The 23211-nt window shown below is 36.5% G+C and overlaps 1 protein-coding gene across 2 annotated transcripts in view; it reads left to right on the forward strand.

Moving 5' to 3' along the window:
• Positions 1-23211, forward strand: part of FY (Transducin/WD40 repeat-like superfamily protein) — a 218185-nt gene that overhangs the window by 159436 nt on the left and 35538 nt on the right. For both annotated transcript variants that reach the window (XM_089457892.1, XM_089457893.1), the window contains exons 15-16: positions 14042-14120; positions 14524-14613. In XM_089457892.1, coding sequence (XP_089314018.1) covers positions 14042-14120; positions 14524-14613 — 169 coding nt within the window. The remainder of the gene's footprint in view (positions 1-14041; positions 14121-14523; positions 14614-23211) is intronic.

Genomic DNA, 23211 nt, shown 5'->3' on the forward strand with positions numbered 1-23211 from the left:
AGTCGGGAAGCGGGACCCCACTACCAAAATCTGGATTTCCCATGTAGTGCTAGCCCTAAAGCCAATGGCCAGTAAAGGAGATCCCATGGGACTAGGATACAAGGGTAACCACGAAATCGGGCAATGGAGACAAGAATACAAACCTAACCCACTCTTGCTGCCGAATCCCCCCACCAATCCATGCCCAAAAATGCCCATGAGAAGTAAACAAAATTACTCAACCAAACCAATGAAAAGTCATAACTTTGGGGTCAGAAGGCCCACCTTCAAACATACATTCATAACGGATGGACAAGGGACCACATGGCTGGCTTAGGTGGCGGAGAAAGTGGCACATGGAGCTATCTGGGGGCTGTTGGTTGAGGACCCTCTAGGAGATTTTTTTTTTCTCCTATGCATACTACCCACAAGTGGTGGGTAACAGATGACATCTCAGCTGGTCTCAATCTATTGTTGTTCTGGAATATATATTCTGTGGACTTTTGAAGATTCACTATATCCAACAAATATGCCTTTTTTTCCTGAAGGCTCAAGCTTGTTCCTCTTATCCTTACTAACATGAATATTTACAGGACAACCAAAGATTCTCATGTGCCTGACTTCTGGCTTCCTTCTAGAGAAGGCTTCTTCAAGAGTGATACATTCCAGAACTTTATGCGAACTTCGATTTTGAATGTACACAACTGTCTGTGATGCTTCGCCCCATAAGAACAACGACAAGTCCAAATCATGCATCATGACTTTGATAGATTCTTCAATGGATCTGTTCTTTCATTTTGCTACACCATTTTGTTGTGGATTATGGGGGACAATTAGCTCCCTCTTAATTCCAACCTACTTGCAAAAAACACCAAGCTCCTTTCAGGTGTATTCTCCTCCTTTGTCAGATCTTAGTTTCTTGGTCTTTTTACCTGTCAAGTTTTCCACTTAAGCTTTGAATTCCTTGAACTTGTCAAATACCTCATCTTTTGTCTTCAAGAGATATATCCATGTCTTACAGGAGAAGTCATCAATAAATGTCATATAATACAAGGAATCACCAAGCGATTTTACGGGCATTGGAGCACATACATCAGAATGAATCATGTCCAAAGCTTTCTGAGATTTGTTGTCACTATTTGGAAATGCTTTCTTGATGTTCTTCCCAAGAGCACACTCTTTGCATACACCATCGTTCTTTATTTGTAGTTTAGGAGCCCTTGGCACTATTTCACTTAGCTAAGGTAATGCTCTAAAATGAAGATGTCCATACCTTCGGTGTCATAACTCACTTGGATCTAATTGATCATGTACTAATGCTCGGTCTGATTAACTCACGAGTCAATACAAGCTTCCATCATGAATCCCAATAACCTTGGTATCATTTATACTAGAGCCCTTTGACCACACAAGTACTTTTCCATCCACAAAAGAAACCCTTTCTTCCTTTTTTTTCTAAATATGAAACAAAGTCAAGATTCTTTTTCCAGTCTGGTACATAAAGGACATTGCTGAGATGAACATTGTTACTAGATTCTAGCTCAACGGATGCCTTTCCAACTACTTTGACTGCATGGTTATTATTGTCTCCCAATTCAACCCTTTGAGACAACTTCTTTTCTATTATGCTTGAAAAATTTCCACACTCTCCAATCATGTGTCTTGATGCTCCATTATCTACCAGTTACATGTCATCATCATTTGCAAAGGAACCTATCAAAGTAGAATAGTGGAAAAAGTCTTTTTCACGTTTGGACTTCTACGGTTTTTCATCTTCTTCAACTTCTGTAGCGGAAGCATGTTGTTTCCCTTGTCTTTTCTTGTTAGCCATATTAGGACTATCTCTCTTGAAATGTCCATATTTTTGACAACCATAGCATTGTATCTTTGATAAGTCTCTCTTCTTCGAGGAAGAAGATCCCTTTCTTGCCTTCTTATGTGAAGGTTAAAACTTCTTGCTTCCCTTGTTCTTGAAACGAGTTGCAAGGGCTTGAACTTCTTCATCTTGACAATCTCTAGTCATCAATCTTGCTTCTTCTTGAGCACAGGATGTGCATAATTGTTCAAATGAAGGAGATTCTTTCCAATTGCTCATCCTATTGCAAATGTATCCCATGATATAGGGAGAACATTGAGTGCTGTAGTCACAAGTTCTTGATCAGGAACTGATTTTCCAATAGTTTGAATTTGATCTCTTATTTGCGAAATTCTCGCAAAGTATGAAGCTACAATGTCGTCATTTGTCATCTTTGTTTTTTGGAGCTCATTCTTTAAACTCTTGTACTGACCAACATTCTTTATAGGGTAGAGATTTATTAGGGCATCATACATTTTCTTGAAGGTATCATGCTTTGCAATATAGGGAACCAAATGATCCCCAATGGAGTCTATTATGATGCTCGAAGCATCGATATCATCTTCCTTTAACTTTCCTTTTCTTGCAGAAGATGGAGTCTATTATGATGCTCATAGCATTGATATCTTCTTCCTTGAACTTTTCTTTTCCTGCATCATTTTCTGGTTCAATAACCTTCCCTGTAACGATATCCAAAACCTTGTTATTGACAAAGAAAAATGTTAATTCTAACTTTCCATGCTCTAAAGTGTTATGCTCCCTCTAGCTTGTTTTCGAATTTCATAGATGTAGCCATCGAAACCATTCTACAAGAACTTGAATTGAATGCTTTCTAGGGTTTTGTCAAAGTGATCTCAACGTTTCGTCCTTCATTCACTAAGGCTTTGATAACATGTTGATTTTCTAGTGCAATTAGGGTTAGCACAATATTTTTGAAATTCTTGTAATTACTTTTGATGTAGATCCTCTTTTTAACTTATTTCAATATATCATTCAACAATTATATTTCAGAAATTCAATAATAAAACAGTAAAAAAATAGAGATCACAATACGCAAAAGAGAGACAAGATTTATCTTGGGAAACCCCGCCACGGGAAAAAACCCAACAACCTTTTCAATAGAGAAATTCTTCTTGTTCAATGAGAGACACACCTAGACCTATGGTCAAACCTGGTCTTCTCCTCGAAGTCAAGTCACCCAAATTGATCTTGCACTTTTCTCTTGATCCCACGCTTCTAGAATTTTGACCCTCCTGAAATAGCTAGTTGCTAGAATTTCGGCCCTACAATAGTTGCCCCAGTGATCCAAAATGTTTCGGCCCCCTTGCAACAGTTGCCCCAGAAACTGCGAATCACAGAGAGAGAGATTCCTTTACACGTGTATGTGGATAGAGAGAGGGGAGAGAAACTTCGGCCTTCTTCTGCGTCCTTTGTCCTTTTCCTTCGCTCACTTGCCCATAAACTGTCTTGAGAGAGTAATGCAAATTACCCAAATGAGGAACTTAAGTTATCTTTATACAGTGGTCTGTCTGGGGTGAATGGATGTGTCTCTTGTCCAAGGCCGACTTGACTTGGAGGGAAGCCAACTTGTCACTTTTGGAGCCAAAAATTGCATTTCAAAAATTCAAATTTACATATTTTAAAAGTTGTAGTGGGAATTTGACTCAAAATAAATTTTCCTTTGACTCAAGCATTTATAAATATATGCTTTACCGTGATAAATATCTTTACATCAAGTGAAGAAAAATACATTATGAAGACCGACCATAGTGCAAATTCAGCAAAACCATCCACCACATTCCATTATGATCCAAATGAATCTCCTTTATCCTTTTTATAGATCCCCTTTGGGGTTTCCCCTCCTAATTTTAATTTGAGTGGCTAAGTTTCCCTCCATTTGCCCCAAATTCAACTTTTATTGCAAGTTTCCCTCCATTTACATCAATTTTCTAATGTTACCCAATTAACATCAAATAATGGGTTTCCCATTTAGAAATCACTATAGCCTATGGGGTTAAATAGGCTTTTACGTCCTTCCTTGGGCAATTTAATTAGAAGAGGACATTACACCAAATAGGATTTGTCCCTAAAATGGGCCGTACAATTCTAGCTCTAAATTTTTGACTCAGAGTACCAAATTAGATGATAAATTATATAGTGATACAATCAGATAAATTATGCACTTAAAATTCTCCAACTCTATTATGAACATAAATTATGTAAAAATAGATAATAAATAATAATCATAATAATATATAATTAAATAATAATTAGTTAAACAGAGAGGCATGTCTGCATGCCTCTACAAACACGACTCTTCGTGAAAGGGTACTTACCTGACTATATATACAAGACCCTCATTCTGATTTGTATCATCCTACATCAATTCTTTAATACAATATACAATTTACAATCACTGTCCTACTATGGATGTCTTTGTCTTCGAAGTATTTTAAATATTTCCGCTGCGTATACGACTTTTGGTCGTTACATTAGTATCAAAGTCACTTCTGATCCCGACTTTTGGCCGTCAAACTTCGTTAACATTGTTGTCGTCAAAATTCATGCGTTTCGCTACAAACTTGAATGTTAAAATTTAGTTAGCATAATGAATTTTGTACATTCAAATCATCATATACATTTTTATTGATCTGTTCTCAGTACGACAATTTTATATATCTTTCCAAGGATCATACCAACTTGTATCGACAAAGATGACTGTCCCGAGACGAGGAGACACTTGTAGCAAGCAAAGAGATCAAGCCCCTTTCATCAACAAGCTTTGAGGACAAAGCTTTTTGAAGGGGAAGGCAATGTTATGAACATAAATTATATAAAAATAGATAAAAATAATAATTATAATAATATATAATTAAATAATAATTAGTAAACCAAGAGGTATGTCTCTACAGACATGATTTTTCGGGAAATGATACTTACCTGGCTATATATACAGGACCCTCATTCTCATCTGTATCATCCTACAACAATTCTTTAATACAATATACAATTTACAATCACTGTCTTATAATGGATGTCTTCGTCTTCGAAGTATTTTAAATATTTCTACTGCGTATACAACTTTTGGTCGTTCCAAATGCCTGATTAGGATTAGTGTTTGGGATGTCTAGAATTTTATTGAAAGTCCACATGTCAAGAGTTGCACATATTTGAGTAATGAGAGCTGAAATGACATCTACTTGGTACTGTGGTGGTGAAATTGACATTACAACTTTTGAAGGGCACAAGTCTTTCCTATGAACTATGTTTTTTTACATGTTGGCTTGTTTAGAAGCTAGGATTGATACTTTGTGGGGCCATTTGGTATGTTGATGGTGACTTTTTTCAGCCTTGAAGAGTGCTTTTTTGATTTTGGCCTTGCTTAGTGGGCTTTAGGATTAGTCCTAAAAATGCCCTTCAAGTCAACTATGATTCTTCAAGTCCATAACCAGGATTCTTCACCTAAGTTACCAGAAAACGGATACGGGAACGGATACGGGTACGGGGTTTGAAACGGATACGGCAAATTTTCAAAAAATCTGGATACGATACGGCAGGAAACGGCACATAATAAATATATAAAAATTTAAAATATATATATATATATATATATTAAAAATAAAAAATTCATATTACCATTCATATTTCAGAATCTAAATTATAGGTAATTATAGGTAATTATAGGTAATTATATATGAATTCAGGGAGGGTCTGATAAGTAATTATGAATGCCCATAATACTGTATTGTCTTTCACAAGTGCTGACTCCTGAGCTAAGAGGCCTCCATTGCATTCTGTTTGTGGTACTGGTGCACTGGTTTTAAATTTTTAATGATAACTATTTCTAAATTCTGAGCTTATTTTATAGGTAAACCGTAAAACTAAAGTTCTTCATTGAAGTCACAAGTGTATTTCTTGGGATGCATGTTATGTTTTTTAGTCTTCAACACAAAGCATTCTGGAAAACTTGCTTTGTAAATCACCCATGAAGAGATATTTTGTCTGCAGGATTGTGATCCAGAGAACTTCTGTTATAAGGAGATCTTGGTTCAATGAGCCATACTCAGGTTCCCAAGCCATATACCTTGTCATGTTCGAAGAGTATGAACAAGGAACAAGAAATTCAAGGAACAATATGAAGTTTGGTAAAAAAAACTAGTGAATACAAAACAGTCATTCATATACAGTGTACACTAATGCCAACATCACTTATCATTGTATCAATCACGTAAACTCTTAAGTTAGGTAACATCTTTCTGACGTCAGAGTAATGTCAAGTTTGACAAGGACATGGATAAAATTATAAATAGTATCAACAGGTCTTTCGACTTTCTTTTCACTGTTTATTAGTCACTTTAATATTGCTCAAAGGAAATTTCCAGCACTTGAAATTTCCGGGCCATAGGTTTTTGAATCGGGCCATAGGATCGGGTCAAAATATGATGCATATAAAATTATAAATCCCAAACTTATTTTTATGAAAACCCGAGAAAAGCTATTAAAAATTTAAAACAGTAAAACTGTGACTATGGATTCGACAGCAGAATTACCATGCCAGTAGCAGAATTACGTTTTAAGTTTCTCTGAAACGTATCAAATTTTTTTAAACGGGAGGTTTTTTCCCTGAAAACGCCTGAAAAACGGCAAAAAAAATTCGATACGTTTCCAAACCAAAAAAAACGTTTTTCAGCCGTTTTTTCACCGTTTCTGGGGTAAATACGTTTCTGATACGTAAAACGGCGTTTTTGCCTGCCAGGGAGCCGTTTCCGGTATCTTAGTTCTTCACCCTAGAAAGTACTGAAAAATGTGAAAAATTACAGTGATCCATTTTGGATCAATACTACAAGATAATCTTAGGCTTCTTGCTTTTGACAAGAGCTAGTATTTTATAAATTTATTAGTCTCTTGTTTGTTTATTGGGACCTCCTTGATATGCTTTGGCAGTCCATTAACTTAGTTGTCTTAACTAAGTTTTCATTTGATTTTCTTCAAAGCTTAACCCTAATTTTGAGAAGATCTTCCCATTCTCAATTCATGCTCACTTTTGTTAAAATTTGACAACTCAGCGATGGATTTCTCCTAGAAGAAATCATATCTTTCAGTTCTGTTTGAACCACCTATAATAAAATTTCATTTCTAACAATTTTAATATGACTTTCCAAAAATAGTAAGTCACATCTAAATTTGGAAGTGACTTTTCAAAAATAGAAAGTCATGTCTAAATGATCAAGGATGATCTCGACATATGGAATCCATTTTAAAATAAAATCAATCATGATTATACACGTCAAGAATTGATATTTTATCCTTACTAGTATTATTATTATTATGATACTATTATTTATAAAATAGTCTAAAGTCATTCACCTTTAATGGATTAATAAGAACGAATTCTGTCATGAAACAAGTAAATTAAATTGAAAATCTTTTACTTGGAAAATTGAAACTCTCTCTTGGAATAAAATAGTAACTCCACACTTAAGAGATTGTAACTCTCCCTCACTAGTTCATTGTATGGCAAAAGTGTAACTCTTCCTCATTAAATGCACTTGTAATTCTTTCTTTCAATTCAATTTGTAACTCACCAAATATTTTGTCGTGTCTTAGTGTAACTATTAATCTTAGGTATCTTCTATGCTTAGCGCAATTTACTTCAATTTTACATATTAGCCCAATGTCAATAGCAATCACATCAGCATGATAGTAAAGTGCAGATAGAACATAAACATAAACAACATAAGACAAGCTAAGACAAGAGGACACAAGATGTGGCACCAGCCAGGGACAAACCCCAATGTGGGGAAACCCTTGATCAAATCTTCTTATATTCTTCAATAGTTCGATAAAGAGAGAGATAGTACAAATATATAAATATGAGATTCCTCAGAACATAGAAATATTAACCCAAGGCATCTTCCAAAATGCTGATGTCTTTTTGCTGCACTGACTGTCACTGCTTTATGAGATAGGGTATCAATATTCAATTCTCTTCCTTCACACAATTACCAATGCAGGGCTTCAAGGTGTAGCTCCACTACTGTCACGCTTTCAAGTCAATATTGAGAACAATCTTTGCTGCTGGGCCATGGCTATGGCCCGTGGCTTAGCCCAACAACAAGTATCGCCTTTGCTCTTCAATAAACAAATAATATCAATGCAGCAGTATAAGTCCTACAAGGACTTGACTCAATCTGAATATGATGATTTGAACTTTGGTCTAGGACATATTTCATTAATGTAATATGACTGTAGTTTACCAACCTTATAAACAATGCTTAGGAACAGTCTCAATCACAACACTGTCATCATCATGCTGCTACTGAAATACTATGCCGACCCTTCAAGTCTTGATATGCTGTTAAGGCTTCTTCCCATCTATGGATTGGGGTCTCTCTTTGATGTAGCTTAGGACCTCTTCATAACTGTGAAGCCTTCCTTTACTGTGGTTTATAGTTCCTCTAAGTAGAGCCCTCCTTAACTGCTGGTTAGAACCTCTTTTGACAGCGTATAGGTCCTCCTCATAAGACAACTGTAAAGGTTTCTCCCTTCAACTGCGGCTAGGCTTCATCACTACGGCTAAGATGTGGCTAAGTCTCCTTTCTTGAACAACAACTAATTCACATCCTTTAGGACTGTGTATGGAGCCTCTTTCTGACTGCGGATTAGGGGTTCATTTAGGTTTCGTATTGAGGCTTCCTTTGACTGCGTCTAGGGCTAGAGCTCCCTTCTAGGACTGTGGCTAGTTGTGTATAGAAGATTGCGGCTAGGGCTCTTTTGGAGCTTCATTTGACAACGTATAGAGGCTCCCTTAGACAGTGTATTGAAGCCTCTCCTTGTTGCGTAGAAGAGCCTCTTTTAGGACACTGTAGGAGCCTCTCTTCGCTGTGATTTAATCCCTTTAGGACAACATATAAGACCTACGGCTAGGGCACGTTTTACAGCAGCTAGGGCTCCTCCAAGGTTGTGGCTATGACTCTTCCTTTAAGACTACGTTTAGGGCAGTGTTAGCCCTTCCTTGATAGCGAATTAGGGCACATCTGAACAACAACTTCAACTCCTAGTTTGGACTGCGGCTAGGGCATCATATCTTCATTAAGACAACATATAGAACCCTTCTTGACTGTGGCCAAACTATCTCCTTTCCTCCTGCGTCTAGGGCTTCATCATCTAGACCTCTCTTGCCACCAAAACCCAAAACAGGTGGAGAGAGATCAAGAGTGAAGTGAGTGTGCAAAATAACTTGAAGACCTCTTCTATTTATGATGAAACGTTGAGGATAGGTTGGGGTAATTTTGTTGCTGGTCGACTGTGATGAATTGTCACATAACACAAATAAATTCATATCTCTATGAATACATGTCGGAATCGGATGATCTTTAGATCAATCCTACACTTGTTGACGAGAGGAATCCAAGAAAAATATCAGCTGCCATAAATAAGAAGACCCACATGGAGTTTGGCCCTCATTGCCAATTTTAACAGTAACTCTCTCTCTCCTTAATTCGAATTATAACTCCTCAAGACATGTGGATATCTCTCTCTTTTCTTAGGATGTGTTACACTTATCGTCAAGTAACTCCTCCCTCATGGAATTCGATTCTCCTATTATTGGCTCAAGGCATGAATTCATTTTGTAACTCCTTTCCTTCTCATCTATTTAAGTAAGAGCAAGTGAGAGTTGATGTAGCATGTTCTTTGTGAAAAATAAGAGTTAGTGTTGAGTGTGTGCAAGAGAAGTGTGAGAACAAGTGAAGAGTAAGAGCAAGAGAAGTGTTGGAGCAAGTGTGAAGGACAAGATCTGATCAAGAGAAGGAGGAGATATTCAAGCAAAGAGTAAGAGCACTTCAGCTGCAAGTTGATCAGACATTGGTGACTTTATTCATTCTCATTCTCTTTCTCTCTCTCTCTCTCTCTCTCTCTCTGTACTCTGCTAAACAATTAAATAAGTCTAATAGAAGAGGAATCATTTGGGTTTTACCATTGTGGGTTTTTCTCTAGTCATTGTACCTAACTCTCAGTGTCTCATATTTGTGCTTGGTTGTCTTCATATGATTCTTAAGTTTATATTTTATCTACAATTGTTGATCTGAAAAGTTGTGAAGATAAAATCTGCATTTTAAGTGATTGTAACAACATAGAACATCCAATTTTCTGCAAAGTATATTCAACTTTTTGCAAAGTACATTCAATTTTTTGCAAAGTACATTCAAATTTTTACTAAGTACATTCAGTTCCATTCAGTTTTCTGCGAAGTACATTCAATGTTCTGCAATTACATTCAGTTTTTTGCACAAAACTTTCCAGTTTTTGCAAAGAATTTTTTAAATTTCTACATAGAACTTTCAGATTTTAACAACTTTACTTGTTTTAACTAAGTTCTCATTTGACATTCTTCAATCTTAACCTTAAAATTTCTCATTTGACATTCTTCAATCTTAACCCTAATTTTAATAAGAGCTTCATAATCTCAATTCATGCTCACTTGTGTTTAAGTTTGTGGAGAATATCCTTAGGACATTCTTTTATTTGCATTTGCATGTACTACTCTTGGGTAACTCTTCTTAGATAGGTATAGTTCTATGATTCTGCATGGGTTTCTAACCCTTCATATGCCACATGATATCAAATTTTCTAAGGGGTGGTTGGAATATTCCTCATTTAGTTTGTGTAGAGGATGAACATTGTTTTGATAGAATGTTACTCATTTCTAGGTTATGCTAGTTATAAATGGAGATGTAGGTGCATTATTTCATTTCCCATGATAATGAGATTACCATAGTCCTTCGCTTATTGAGGTGGAATATATATTGTTCTCTTGTTATAATTGTCTCATTATGCAGTGGTGTCCTATGATGCTGTAAGAAGGCCAAACACAAAATAGTGCTGCTTTCATTTTTTTTTCTCATTTTAATCGGGCATAAATATCCCTACAGGTTCATTTTGTGGTTGAAGGTAGGCATTGCTCAACCATGTTCATTAGTTCTCTCTGCATAAACAACACAGGGGTACCCTTGGAGAATAACATTCGCTGAGAGTTAAACCTGAAGAATCTGCTCCCTTTATAAGTTCTGTTGTATATGTAAATATGTTCAATGGTTGATCTAAGACTTTTGTGATCCATATTCCAAATGAGAATGTATTTTGGATTAATCACATCATTAGGATTTGATCGACATTTCAAACCAACTAATGTGGTTCATCCTCAGGACAAAGGTGAAAAAATTAATCAATCCTAAAGAATAATTAGCAAGGATGCATTAGGGTCCAGAGTAAGCTGTTAGGAACTATGTTGCAGGAAACGTGGCATAGAGGTCCGTTTCCGTACAGAAACGGGTACGAAACACGGAAACGCGTTTGGTACGGCTGTGAAACGCGTTTCCGGCCGTACTGCCACGTTTCTCGAAACAGAAACGTGGCCAGTACGGCCGGAAACGCGTTTCAGGGCCGTACGACCTACGTTTCCTCATTAACTTGTGTTTTTTTATTTTTTTATTTTTAATTTGTTTTTTAATTTACTTTTAGGGTATGTTAGTGACTTCTAGATGTGTGTCTAAAGTTATAAAAGTGAATTTTTGCCCTAGTGTTGATAGGCAGTTCATCAGGAAGTTTGAGGCATATGCAGTTCATGGTAATGTTTATTTTTCATTTTCATCCTTTTACTTAAATTTTTAACATTACCATGAAATGACTCAGGATGTTTGAGTGGTTTCGCCCTCATTGGATTTCATATGGAGAAAGTAGAATTTTAGATCTCACTCAAAATCCAGCAGACTTATTTGTTTTTCAGGATTTCAGGATTGGGGGGATTGCAATGTTTCCATTGGATTTTATCATGTACTAAGGAATGGAACTTGTATTTAATCAAGAGAATCAAGCCCTCTATGCAGGGGAAACTCCCAATAATCAAGATCATGTAGGGTACTAGGGTATGAAACGTGTATTTAATCAAGAGCACTAAGGTCGTTCGACTATGTAGGAGGAGACTCCCAATACAACAGTGGTCCTTCTAAAGAATGGGATGTGGATGCAGTAAATCCTGATTTGGATCTCTCTCTTGCAGCCTTATAGTCTTTATTCTACTTGCAACTTCATGTATTAATATAAATAAAGGCTGATTTTGAGATTTGGATATATAATAAACGTTGCTTTTGCATATTCCGATATTTTTATTGTCATTATGTGATCATTCATGAGTAAATGTGATGTAAATTAAATCTTAATGTTTAAGTGTAATAAATTATAATGTATCATTTATGCTTTATGATTGCACATATATATATATATATATTCGCGTTTCCCCGTTTCGTGCAACTTAGGTTAGGAATTAGTTATTGAATTAATTAAATAATATTTAGTTATAAACTAGCGGTTGGAAATTAGCCGTTTTATATATATATATATATATATATATATATATATATATATAATATTCATTTATAATATTATAAGGGGTTAAATTGCATAGAAAATATTAAAATATTCAATAGAATAAGTTTAATATTTTTATTAAAAAATTAATTAATTAAAATCTTAAAAATTATACTAAGAATTTAAATATTTAGAATAAGAAAATTCATTAAAATAAGCATGATATTTATATTAAAATTGAATTAAAATAAAATAAAACAATTAATTAAAATTGTATTAAGAATTTATGTAACAAGGGGGGAGATCAAGAAGAGAGGGTTGGAATCCAATTTCTACTTAATCAGTGGTGTTGTGCTCATTTGGTGGAGATTGAAATTGCTATGAAGTATCGAGGATTATGCTTCTAGTCTATGTTGCACAGGTTCGTGAACCCGGGGGTGGGGTTCTTGAACCCTTCCCGAGTTCCCGTCCCTAAGAACTATGTGCTGGAATAGGTACCTCTCAAACGAACCATAAAGAACTTGGTACTTCCCATAAGAACCTAGTACTCTGGATCTTTGGGTTGGGTTCTTTTGTGTTGGTAACTTGGTTTAACCAATGTTGTGAACATCGCGATCGGGGTTAACTCGGCGAGGGTCTGAAATCGGAAAAAATCATAAAATTTGGGATAAAATCGGCAAAAAATCGGCAAAATTAAAAAAATATTAAAAAATATAAAATATTAAAAAAATACAAAAATCAAGATATTTTTGGAAAAAAAATTGTTCGGCGATTTAATCAGCTGATTTAATTGTTTCAGGCAAAAAATCACGATTTTCGCAACACTGTGCTGAACCCCCAAAATGGGTGTGTCAACCCCGAAAATGGGTGCATGAGGGGTTCTTGACGACGTTTTTCCTTTGTCCAGAAATCCTTTTCTTCTCACATTCCACGTAATGGCTTGTTGTTGGGTTGAATAAGTTCATGGAAGTTCAAAATTCCAGTATCAAACAAATGATAGAGAAATGATTTGGGTATCGGATATCCATATGATATATCAGATGGAAGATAATCTCCTCCTGCCCAAGAGTAGCTTACAAATAACTTAATAAGTTTAATGCATCCTTAATTAACCAGTTCACTATAATGACATTTTTACAGTTGAAGTTGGGTTTTAAAGATTGCTAGGTTAATGCAGCCAGATCGTTGTACCGTACTTTTATCTGAATATGGTAGAATCATACTGGAAGGGTTGTGTTATTTTCAGTGCAAACCCTATTCTCAACCTTCATAGTTTACTGGGATGTAGTTAGTAGGTCCACTAAATATATAAGTTAAAGTGTTGTTCATGAAAAGATTGGTAGAAGGATGACAATATGTTATCTGGAAATGTTCTCTGAGGGACTGATAATGATGAATTTCCTGAAGGTCAGCTTGATTATAATTTATAAAATATGTAATATATATAAATTATAATATGCCCCCAATGTACCCATGTACCCTGTTTCAAAAAGTGATGCACCCATCCCTGAACCCATGTTTCCTGGCAACATAGCTTCTAGTTGACACTGGCATCTGGGCTTTGTTTGTAGCGATTTATGCACTGAATTACTCGTCATTTCAAAATGTTATTTGTGGGTTTGTCTAATTTTTAGTTGATGGCAATTTGATGACTGTCTTGTTAGCTTATATTTTACAGGACAGGTGAGCTATCCGTTATTTGTTCATTGCCAGTGCCATAGTCATGTTTACTGGTGTCTTTTAATGAAAGGCCACAATGTAGACTTCTGTGCTATTTTTCTGTATTAGATGTTGATTGACAATTTACTGTTTGTGTCTTTTTAATTTTGCTTGCAACAGCATTGGCATGGCATCCTTTCCATGAGGAGTTATTCGTAAGTGGGAGCTATGATGGAGCCATTATTCACTGGCTTGTTGGGTAAGTATTCAAGATTCAGATTCCATCTTGGAATAATTGAAATTTAGAAAATGCAAATTTATGATATTGTTAAATGGTTATAGACAAGTCAAATGACATGAAATGCTACATTATGTTCACTCAAAATTAATGATTTTACTAGTTCTGTTTGTATTCAAAACCCACTAATGCAAGTTTAATGGATCAGATAATAGAACATGATGTAGACTCATTTAGACACTTTCCTCTTTGCCATGGACCTGCAATGAATATAGGATAGATGATACTGTATGTACTATGTACCTTAGTTATGGAAGAATTAGAGTTTGTGCGAGGGAAAATTCTGAAAATGCCAAATGTGTTAACCTAGGCTGGTTTTGGTGATATTGCCCACTTATTATACCAACATTGCTTTCCTGCGCAGACATGAAGTTCCTCAAGTTGAAGTACCCAATGCCCATGAGAGTGGAGTATGGGACCTTGCGTGGCATCCTATGGGTCACATCCTCTGCAGGTAGTTCATTTTTTAAATTCATTTTACATTTGTTGGTATAAGATTTCTCTCTCTCTCTCTCATCTCAAATGATGTTCAGGTTTTATCACCCAATGATTCCTAGTGTATTTCAAAATTGTTTCCTTTATTGGATTTTTATTTATATAATATTTTTCGAAGCCTAACTCTACCTATAACTGTGTATTTGAAGTGAGATGACTGGTAACTATTTTTAATACATGCCTCATCTTTATATCAAGACATTTGATGACGTATTAAATTGTAGTTTTTACTGTCATAGAAAACATTGGTTTTGAAAGATAATATGTTAAGATTTATCAGTGTATGTTCACAAACAAATGTGGCATAAATCTTAAAAATCATGGCATAAATATTAACAATTACTGTGAACTGGAATCGACATCAAGATATGCCAATACTAGAAATTAAAATTCCAGACATTTGATATTTTTCATCCCTCAACTGCACTAATGCATGCAATAATGACACTCTCATGCGACAGAGTTAACATAGTCTTTGGTATGTATTGTGCTTGTTATTTTGCTTTTAAGTACTTATCAGTCAGAAATAATGGGATATTGAAATATACACATTCAATTTTTGTCATATTCATTTCAAATTTTCTTAACTCCTCTATTGTTTTTTTGAAATGATGCTCATATCTCTTCTGTTCTACAGTTCATATTCTTCTTCTTTTTTGGAGTTTATTTTTTCTTCTTGATTCTGCCCCTTTTTTTTTTAAATTCTCACTCTGACTACTAACATATTCAAAATCTGTACAGTCAGGGCATTTTTACAATTAAAAGGTGGGCCATATGGATACCAAAATTGACCTAGATCATATCTCAAAAGTAAATATTTCCACTTGGCCATAAATCATTTAAACTGACTGTCTCTATACTATATAGTGCACTCCAGACGACAAAATGACTGAAGGTCCCAAAAACTTTGTGAAGCACACAATTCATTGATTGATAGAAATAAGAATATATATTATTAATTATTGAATGATGGATACAATTGTTGGAGGATCCTGGCTTAAATACTGCCTCGTGCCTCTTGGTGAATGGGCATGATCTTTGATCATACCCTTTGCCTAATTAACTAATAATTATAGACTCATTAATTTTTACATAACATTGCCTTCCTCTTGAAAAGATGCTTTGTCCTCAAAGCATATGTAATGATGGGCTCTATTGACGAAACACTTTTGTGTCCCAAGAAGCTTCTTCTTCTAGTAAGTCCTTCCACTTGATTAGGTATTCTTTGATTACTTGTGATCACAACTTCTTTTCTGAGGGAGATTGTTATGTAAAAAATTAGTTAGTCTTTAATTTTAGATTTATTATATAATTTTAGGATTAATTAGACGAAGGGGCACGATCATAAGATCATGCCCTTCCCCAAAGGGTGCCCGTGGCAGTATTTAAGCCAGGAAACCCCATTGTAAAATACATCATCTGTAATTTCATCTTTTAATAAAATATTTATACAGATTTTCTGCATATCAGAAGTTTTTTTTACTTCATTGGTATCAGAGCCTCTCGGTCCTTTGGAGAAATCCGTTGCACAATTCATTCATCTATTGTTTGTTGTTCCACTATCTGACCATTCTTCCACACACTCGTGCTAATCAAAGTTCTTGTGTCTCCATCTCCATTCGTCAGCGCGCCCTACTACTCCTTGCATCGTTCCCCATCGTCTAACACTCGTTCCTAGCTATAGCTTTCGCTTCGACTGCTGTCCACCAGGTCTATACCCTCACAAAATCCTCGTTGACGCTGCCATTGTCACCATCTCGTTTTCCTTTGCGTTGTTCGTTGTTCCCTGCTCTTAATGTCGTGTTGTCGATGACCGACAAAACCCTGGTCGCTTGAAGCAGTCTCTCGTCCATCGGTGCCCTGTCCATTTTTACGCCGTCTGAAATAATGCGCTATGAAACCAGCTCAAGAAAAGATAGAAAAGATAAATCCACGCCTTAGAATTCAGCCTCTTCGAGGGGGCAACCTCCTTTACATTACATAAATGAACAATTCTTGGATGATACAAATGAAAAGACCTCCTTTCTATATATAGGAGTCTAAGGGGTTATAACATAATCAGAGCCGACATAACAATAATAATGTAAGGGCATAATAATAACAATAGTGGGCTTCTATGGGGCACAATAGTAACAATATGGGCACTACATGGGTACATCAATATAATAAGTGGGTTATACTAATAACAATAAGGGGTTACACTAGTAGTATAGGGGCCTAACATGCCCCTCTCCTTCAAAAAGCGTTGTCCTCAACGCTTGAGTAGTTCTTGATGCTTCTATATAAAATTCTTGTCCTCCCATGTGGAATATTCAGCGGGTAAGTTCTTCCACTTGATGAGATACTCTGAAATTGATCGATTTCGTAGCTGTCGAGTTCTTGTTTCTGTGACTGCTCCAGGTTCCAATATGATTTTTCCTTCCTCTTCAATTTCTGGCAATATTGCTTGAATTGGGATCTTTTGCAACTTTTGAATAAGTGGCCATACTTCTTCGTTCTTCTTCCATTCGTCTGTTGCTTCGTTTATCCAATTTGGTTGGATAATATAAATAGCACAAAACAATGCTTCCACATCCCCATCCTTGAAGTGTCTTCCCATTCGGTAAGGTCGCCATTTTTTAAGTGCATGTAGTATTGCCAACATTTCCTTCTCATAAATAGCTTGCTTAAGATGTAGCAGTAAAAATACCCAATCACTTACATCAAAACATTTTTCACTACGATGTTGATCTACCTGTTGTTTCATTTGATTTTGCACCGAAGTGACGTTATCCTTTAAAAGTTGGAGAACTTGATGTTGATGCTCGATATGATCTTTCTCTGCTTGAACCTTTTTCTTCTTGATATGTCCTTCTATCTTTTGAGGAGTGGTAATTTCTTCCAGTCCTTTACAAGATATGGTTGGATTCATTTCTTGATGCTCGATGTGATCTTTCACTTCTTGAACATTTTTCTTCTTGATGTGTCCTTCTATCTTGATAGTTTGAGGAGTGGTAATTTCATCCATTGATTTACAAGATATGGTTGGATTCATTTCTTCTTTCTCGATGTGATCTTTCACTTCTTGCACCTTTTTCTTCTTGATATGTCCTTCTATCTTGAGAGTTTGAGGAGTGGTAATTCTTGCCAATGCTTTACAAGATATGGTCTGATTCATTTCTTCTTTCTCTGGGGTGGTGTCCTGACGTATATCCTCTTCTTTTGATGTTTCTTGATCCTTTTCTTCCTCCTCTTCATATTCTATGTAAAATAATTTCTTCTCGGCACACCTATGACCTTTAGTGCATTTGCTATCACAATTGTAACAAAGCCCTTTTTCTCTTTTTTCTTCCAATTGTTGTGGTGTAACTCTTGTAGGTTGTGGAAGGTTGGGAGAAACAACACTTCCATCTTTATAGTTGTGAGGGGTATGCTTCCTGGTTTCCATAATTTTGCTTTCCATTATGTCACAAAGCCCTTTTACTCTTTCCAATTTTTGTGGTGTTGCTCTAAAGAAGGTGTTGCTCTTTGTATCCTCATAATGTGCTATCATTTCCTCCGTGAAAATTGACCACGTAACAAGTTTTTTACGAGAACAAAGCCCTTTGTACCATAAAAATTGATCTGGTTCTAAATATGAAGATGCAATACATACCTTTTGTAACAGTTGTACACCATGTATATCAAAATATTGCTCCATCTGAAGTATCCAATTTACCAGATCCTTGCCATCAAACTTCCTCATCTTGCTTTTTCTTGATTTTAGGAGCTCTACCTTGAAACGACTGTAACTCTGTACTTTCGGATCTTTAAGTTCTGAAATTGTGACCTGTAGTAGCCCTCTGTGTCCTCTTTCCAATTCCACAAGTCTGATCCAAATTGGATTCTCCAAGAAAGAGTTATGCACAATCTCCCGCAGTGACCTGATTATAGACTAGTTCAGTAGAGCGAACTTGTATGAAGTGCCACGTGTCACTGTTTCAACCTTTGACTCTGAAAAATATATAAACAGAAACTACAGTCTGTCCTCTTTCTGTACCTTCTTATGAAATTTCAATCCGATGCTCAGAAAGAAAGTTATGACGATTTTCCCCAGGTCACCTGTTTTGAGTGTAATTCAGGAGTCTGCAAAAAGACCAACTTCCTCAGATCATATCTCCGAAAATTTAGCGTAAAAATCTCTGAAATTTGGACCCAAGGTTCAGCGTCAATTCTTCTCAAATGGGTTTTTTTTGCGACTTCTGAAACATCACAAAAAAAAAGTTATAGTGAAAATTCCACGATGACTTGTTTGAAGCAGCGAAACCCTAGAATCCAAAGCTCTGATACCAAATGTTATGAAACCAGCTCAAGAAAAGATAGAAAAGATAAATCCACGCCTTAGAATTCAGCCTCTTCGAGGGGGCAACCTCCTTTACATTACATAAATGAACAATTCTTGGATGATACAAATGAAAAGACCTCCTTTCTATATATAGGAGTCTAAGGGGTTATAACATAATCAGAGCCGACATAACAATAATAATGTAAGGGCATAATAATAACAATAGTGGGCTTCTATGGGGCACAATAGTAACAATATGGGCACTACATGGGTACATCAATATAATAAGTGGGTTATACTAATAAGAATAAGGGGTTACACTAGTAGTATAGGGGCCTAACAGGGTGCCCGTGGCAGTATTTAAGCCAGGAAACCCCATTGTAAAATACATCATCTGTAATTTCATCTTTTAATAAAATATTTATACAGATTTTCTGCATATCAGAAGTTTTTTTTACTTCATTGGTATCAGAGCCTCTCGGTCCTTTGGAGAAATCCGTTGCACAATTCATTCATCTATTGTTCGTTGTTCCACTATCTGACCATTCTTCCACACACTCGTGCTAATCAAAGTTCTTGTGTCTCCATCTCCATTCGTCAGCGCGCCCTACTACTCCTTGCATTGTTCCCCATCGTCTAACACTCGTTCCTAGCTATAGCTTTCGCTTCGACTGCTGTCCACCAGGTCTATACCCTCACAAAATCCTCGTTGACGTTGCCATTGTCACCATCTCGTTTTCCTTTGCGTTGTTCGTTGTTCCCTGCTCTTAATGTCGTGTTGTCGATGACCGACAAAACCCTGGTCGCTTGAAGCAGTCTCTCGTCCATCGGTGCCCTGTCCATTTTTACGCCGTCTGAAATAATCCGCTGCCGTTGTTCGATTACTTGCCACGCCTGCGGTGATATACGCTCGGTCAAAGATCAGCTCCCCGTCCGCGACTGTATTACACACTACTCAACCGTTACCGACCCCTGCATTCACTATCGACCAGCGCATATTCCACTGGGGCGACACGCCTGTCAAACGAGAAGTTGTGGCTACGAGTTATTGCGTGGCTCTGTGGTTCGAAGGTGCGGGCAAGTGTCTGCCGTAAAAAACCCGAAAAAACGAGAAGGGTGAATATTCAGAAAGAACGTGACCATTAAAAATTCCGTGAGACGTGACCATCCATTACACTTTATACGTATACGTTATATATAAATACATATATGAGTTATAATTGTAGTTTTAATTATATATATAATTATATATAGTTATAATTAGATATATAACATTAATTTTATTAATTAATTTTTTTTAATTAATCAAAAAATATATTATTATTAATTTAATAATATTTTTTGATTATATATATAAAAAAATAAAAAATTATTAATTAATTAAATTATTGAATTAATTTAATTTAATTAAAAATAAATAAAAAATAAAATTATTAATTAAATTAAATTATTAAATTAATTTAATTTAATTAAAAAAACCATACGCTGGCAGATAAATACACGCTCTCGCAAACCCGCTCGATGTCGACAATGACAATGGCGGATTTCCAAAAAAAATTGGTTGACGCAGAGCATAAGATAAATAACAACCACGACGAGGTCAGTGAAAGATTAAATGAATTCGAGATCAAGCTTGGGGAGCAAGCGGACAAAATAAAAAATCTTCAAGATACGACAAATCGGATAGAAATAAAGATGGAAAATTACCATGTCCAGGTAAAAGCAGGGATCAGAGAGGTCTTAACAATGCTGAAAAGTCTGTGTAAAAGGTCGAATTGTACACCCGAACAATTACTAAAAGAAGGTGAAGAGAATCAAGAACACATCTCGTCAGATTCAACTAAGTCCACAGACTCTCATGACAAAGTTGAATCCCCAAAAAAATCAGTGACACCCCACCAAGAAGCGAGTAACACAACCTTTACAAACAAGCAACTCTGGGATAACTTCACCAATCAACACCCTTTTTTCGCTCAACCAGTAGCAACATACCAGCGAAGGGCAAAGGTCGAGATGCCTAAATTCGATGGAAACGAAAAAAACAATGTTGCATGGATAAATAAAGCAGAAGAATACTTTGAGATATATGACATCAATGACGATGACGAAAAGCTCAGGCATGCATCCATGAAAATGGAAGGAGAAGCATATAACTGGTATATGTGGTGGAAAAGACAACACACGTCATTAGCTGGAGAAAATTTAAAGATGCATTCTTCAAAAGATTCCAAGGTGTAAAGGAAGAAGAATTCTTTTCAAAACTCATCAAATTACGACAAAAAGGAAGTGTGGATGAATACACTCAAGAATGGGAGACCTTAGTAACACGAGTACCTGGGTTATCAGAATCTCGTCTAATTCAGTCATACATCTTGGGACTCAAAACCCATTTACAAGCAGAACTTGAGATGCATGACATTACATCTATAGAAGTAGCAAGACGAAAAGAAAAAATAGCCGAAAAGAAATCCGAACCAATATTTTGGTCAACAGCGGAAAAAGCTTATGCAAGACGAAGGATACCCCAGTATGTGGACTCAAATAATACAAGATATGTTCCACCACATCTAAAAGAATTTCATCTAAGAAACTGCTTAAAAGAAAAAATAGCAACATCTAAAAGACTGAGTATTAAATACTAAATAGGAATATTATAATACCCTCACTTAATACTCAATCTATTTACAACACCAATAGACCCTCTGAATTTTACAAATTTATCAGGACCAAGAGGCTTGGTGAAGATGTCGGCGGGCTGCTCTGTTGTGGGAACATATTGCAACTGAACTGAGCCGTCTTCAACAAGCTGGCGAATGTAGTGGCAATGAGTTTCCACATGCTTTGTTCTTTCATGAAAAACTGGATTTTTGGCAAGTTTGAGAACTCCCTGATTATCACAAAACAAAGAAGTAGGCCCAGTCTGGGAAACATGCATATCTGCAAGCATACGACGAAGCCAAACTGCCTCACAGGATGCCTTAACTGCTCCCCGATACTCTGCTTCTGTTGAGGAGAGAGCCACTGCCTGTTGCTTCTTACTAGTCCAAGTAAGAACACCAGATCCTAGACTAAACACATACCCAGCTGTAGATTTACGGTCATCAACCGAACCTGCCCAGTCAGAGTCAGTGTAGCCACTGGGAATAGGATTGGAACTGCGAGTATATAAGAGGCCATAATCAAAAGTACCACGCACATATCGTAGCACACGCTTTGCTGCTATCCAATGATCAGCTTTAGGAGCTGACATAAAGCGGGAGATATAGCTTACTGCAAAACTGATGTCAGGTCTGGTGGCAGTAAGATAGATGAGACTGCCCACTAGTTGCCTGAATAAAGTTTCATCCACAAGGGGAGAGGATGACTGTGATGAAAGTTTGAGCCCTGGTTCCATAGGAGTTGTGGCTGGTTTACAATCCTGCATTCTGAACCTGTCCACAAGATTTCTTGCATACTTGGACTGAGAGAGAAAAATATGATTTTCAGTCTGCCAAACTTCAACCCCCAGATAGTAATGAAGAAGTCCCAAGTCTGTCATCTCAAAAGTTCTGCATAAATCTTGTTTGATCCCATGGATCAAATGTAATGATAAGGTCATCCACATAGACAACCACAAGCAAGATATCATCAGCAGTGTGCTTGATATACAGGTTTGCATCAGATGGGCTCCGCTGAAAACCCTGATCTGTCAGATACTGATCAATTTTCATGTACCAAGCCCGAGGAGCTTGCTTCAATCCATAAATAGCTTTAGCTAATCGACACACTTTCTGTTCTTGACCAACAATCTTAAATCCTGAAGGCTGCGTCATGTAGACTTCTTCTTGGAGATCACCATTTAGGAAAGCACTCTTTACATCCATCTGATGAACTTTCCAATTGAACTGAGCTGCTAGGGCAAGGACAAGCCTTATGGTACTCATCTTGGCTGTAGGAGCAAAAGTCTCTTCATAGTCGATGCCTTCCTTCTGTGAGAACCCTCGAGCCACAAGACGAGCTTTATACTTGTCTATGGTTCCATCAGCTTTGTATTTCACTTTATACACCCATTTGCAGCCTATGGGCTTTTTCCCTGCAGGAAGATCAGAAAGTGTCCAGGTGTGATTCTTCTGAAGACTCTGGAATTCGGTTTCCATAGCCTGTTCCCACTCAGATGTACCCTTAGCCTTTGAATAGGTTTGAGGCTCAAAAATACTGTGAAGGTTAGCCATAAGAGCAAAGTTGACTGTAGACTGTTGTTTGTTCTTATGTCTA

This window comes from Pinus tabuliformis, chromosome 7, assembly GCF_031772625.1.
Source record: "Pinus tabuliformis cultivar Carrire ecotype Pingquan chromosome 7, CPIR1, whole genome shotgun sequence".
Lineage (NCBI taxonomy): Eukaryota > Viridiplantae > Streptophyta > Pinopsida > Pinales > Pinaceae > Pinus > Pinus tabuliformis.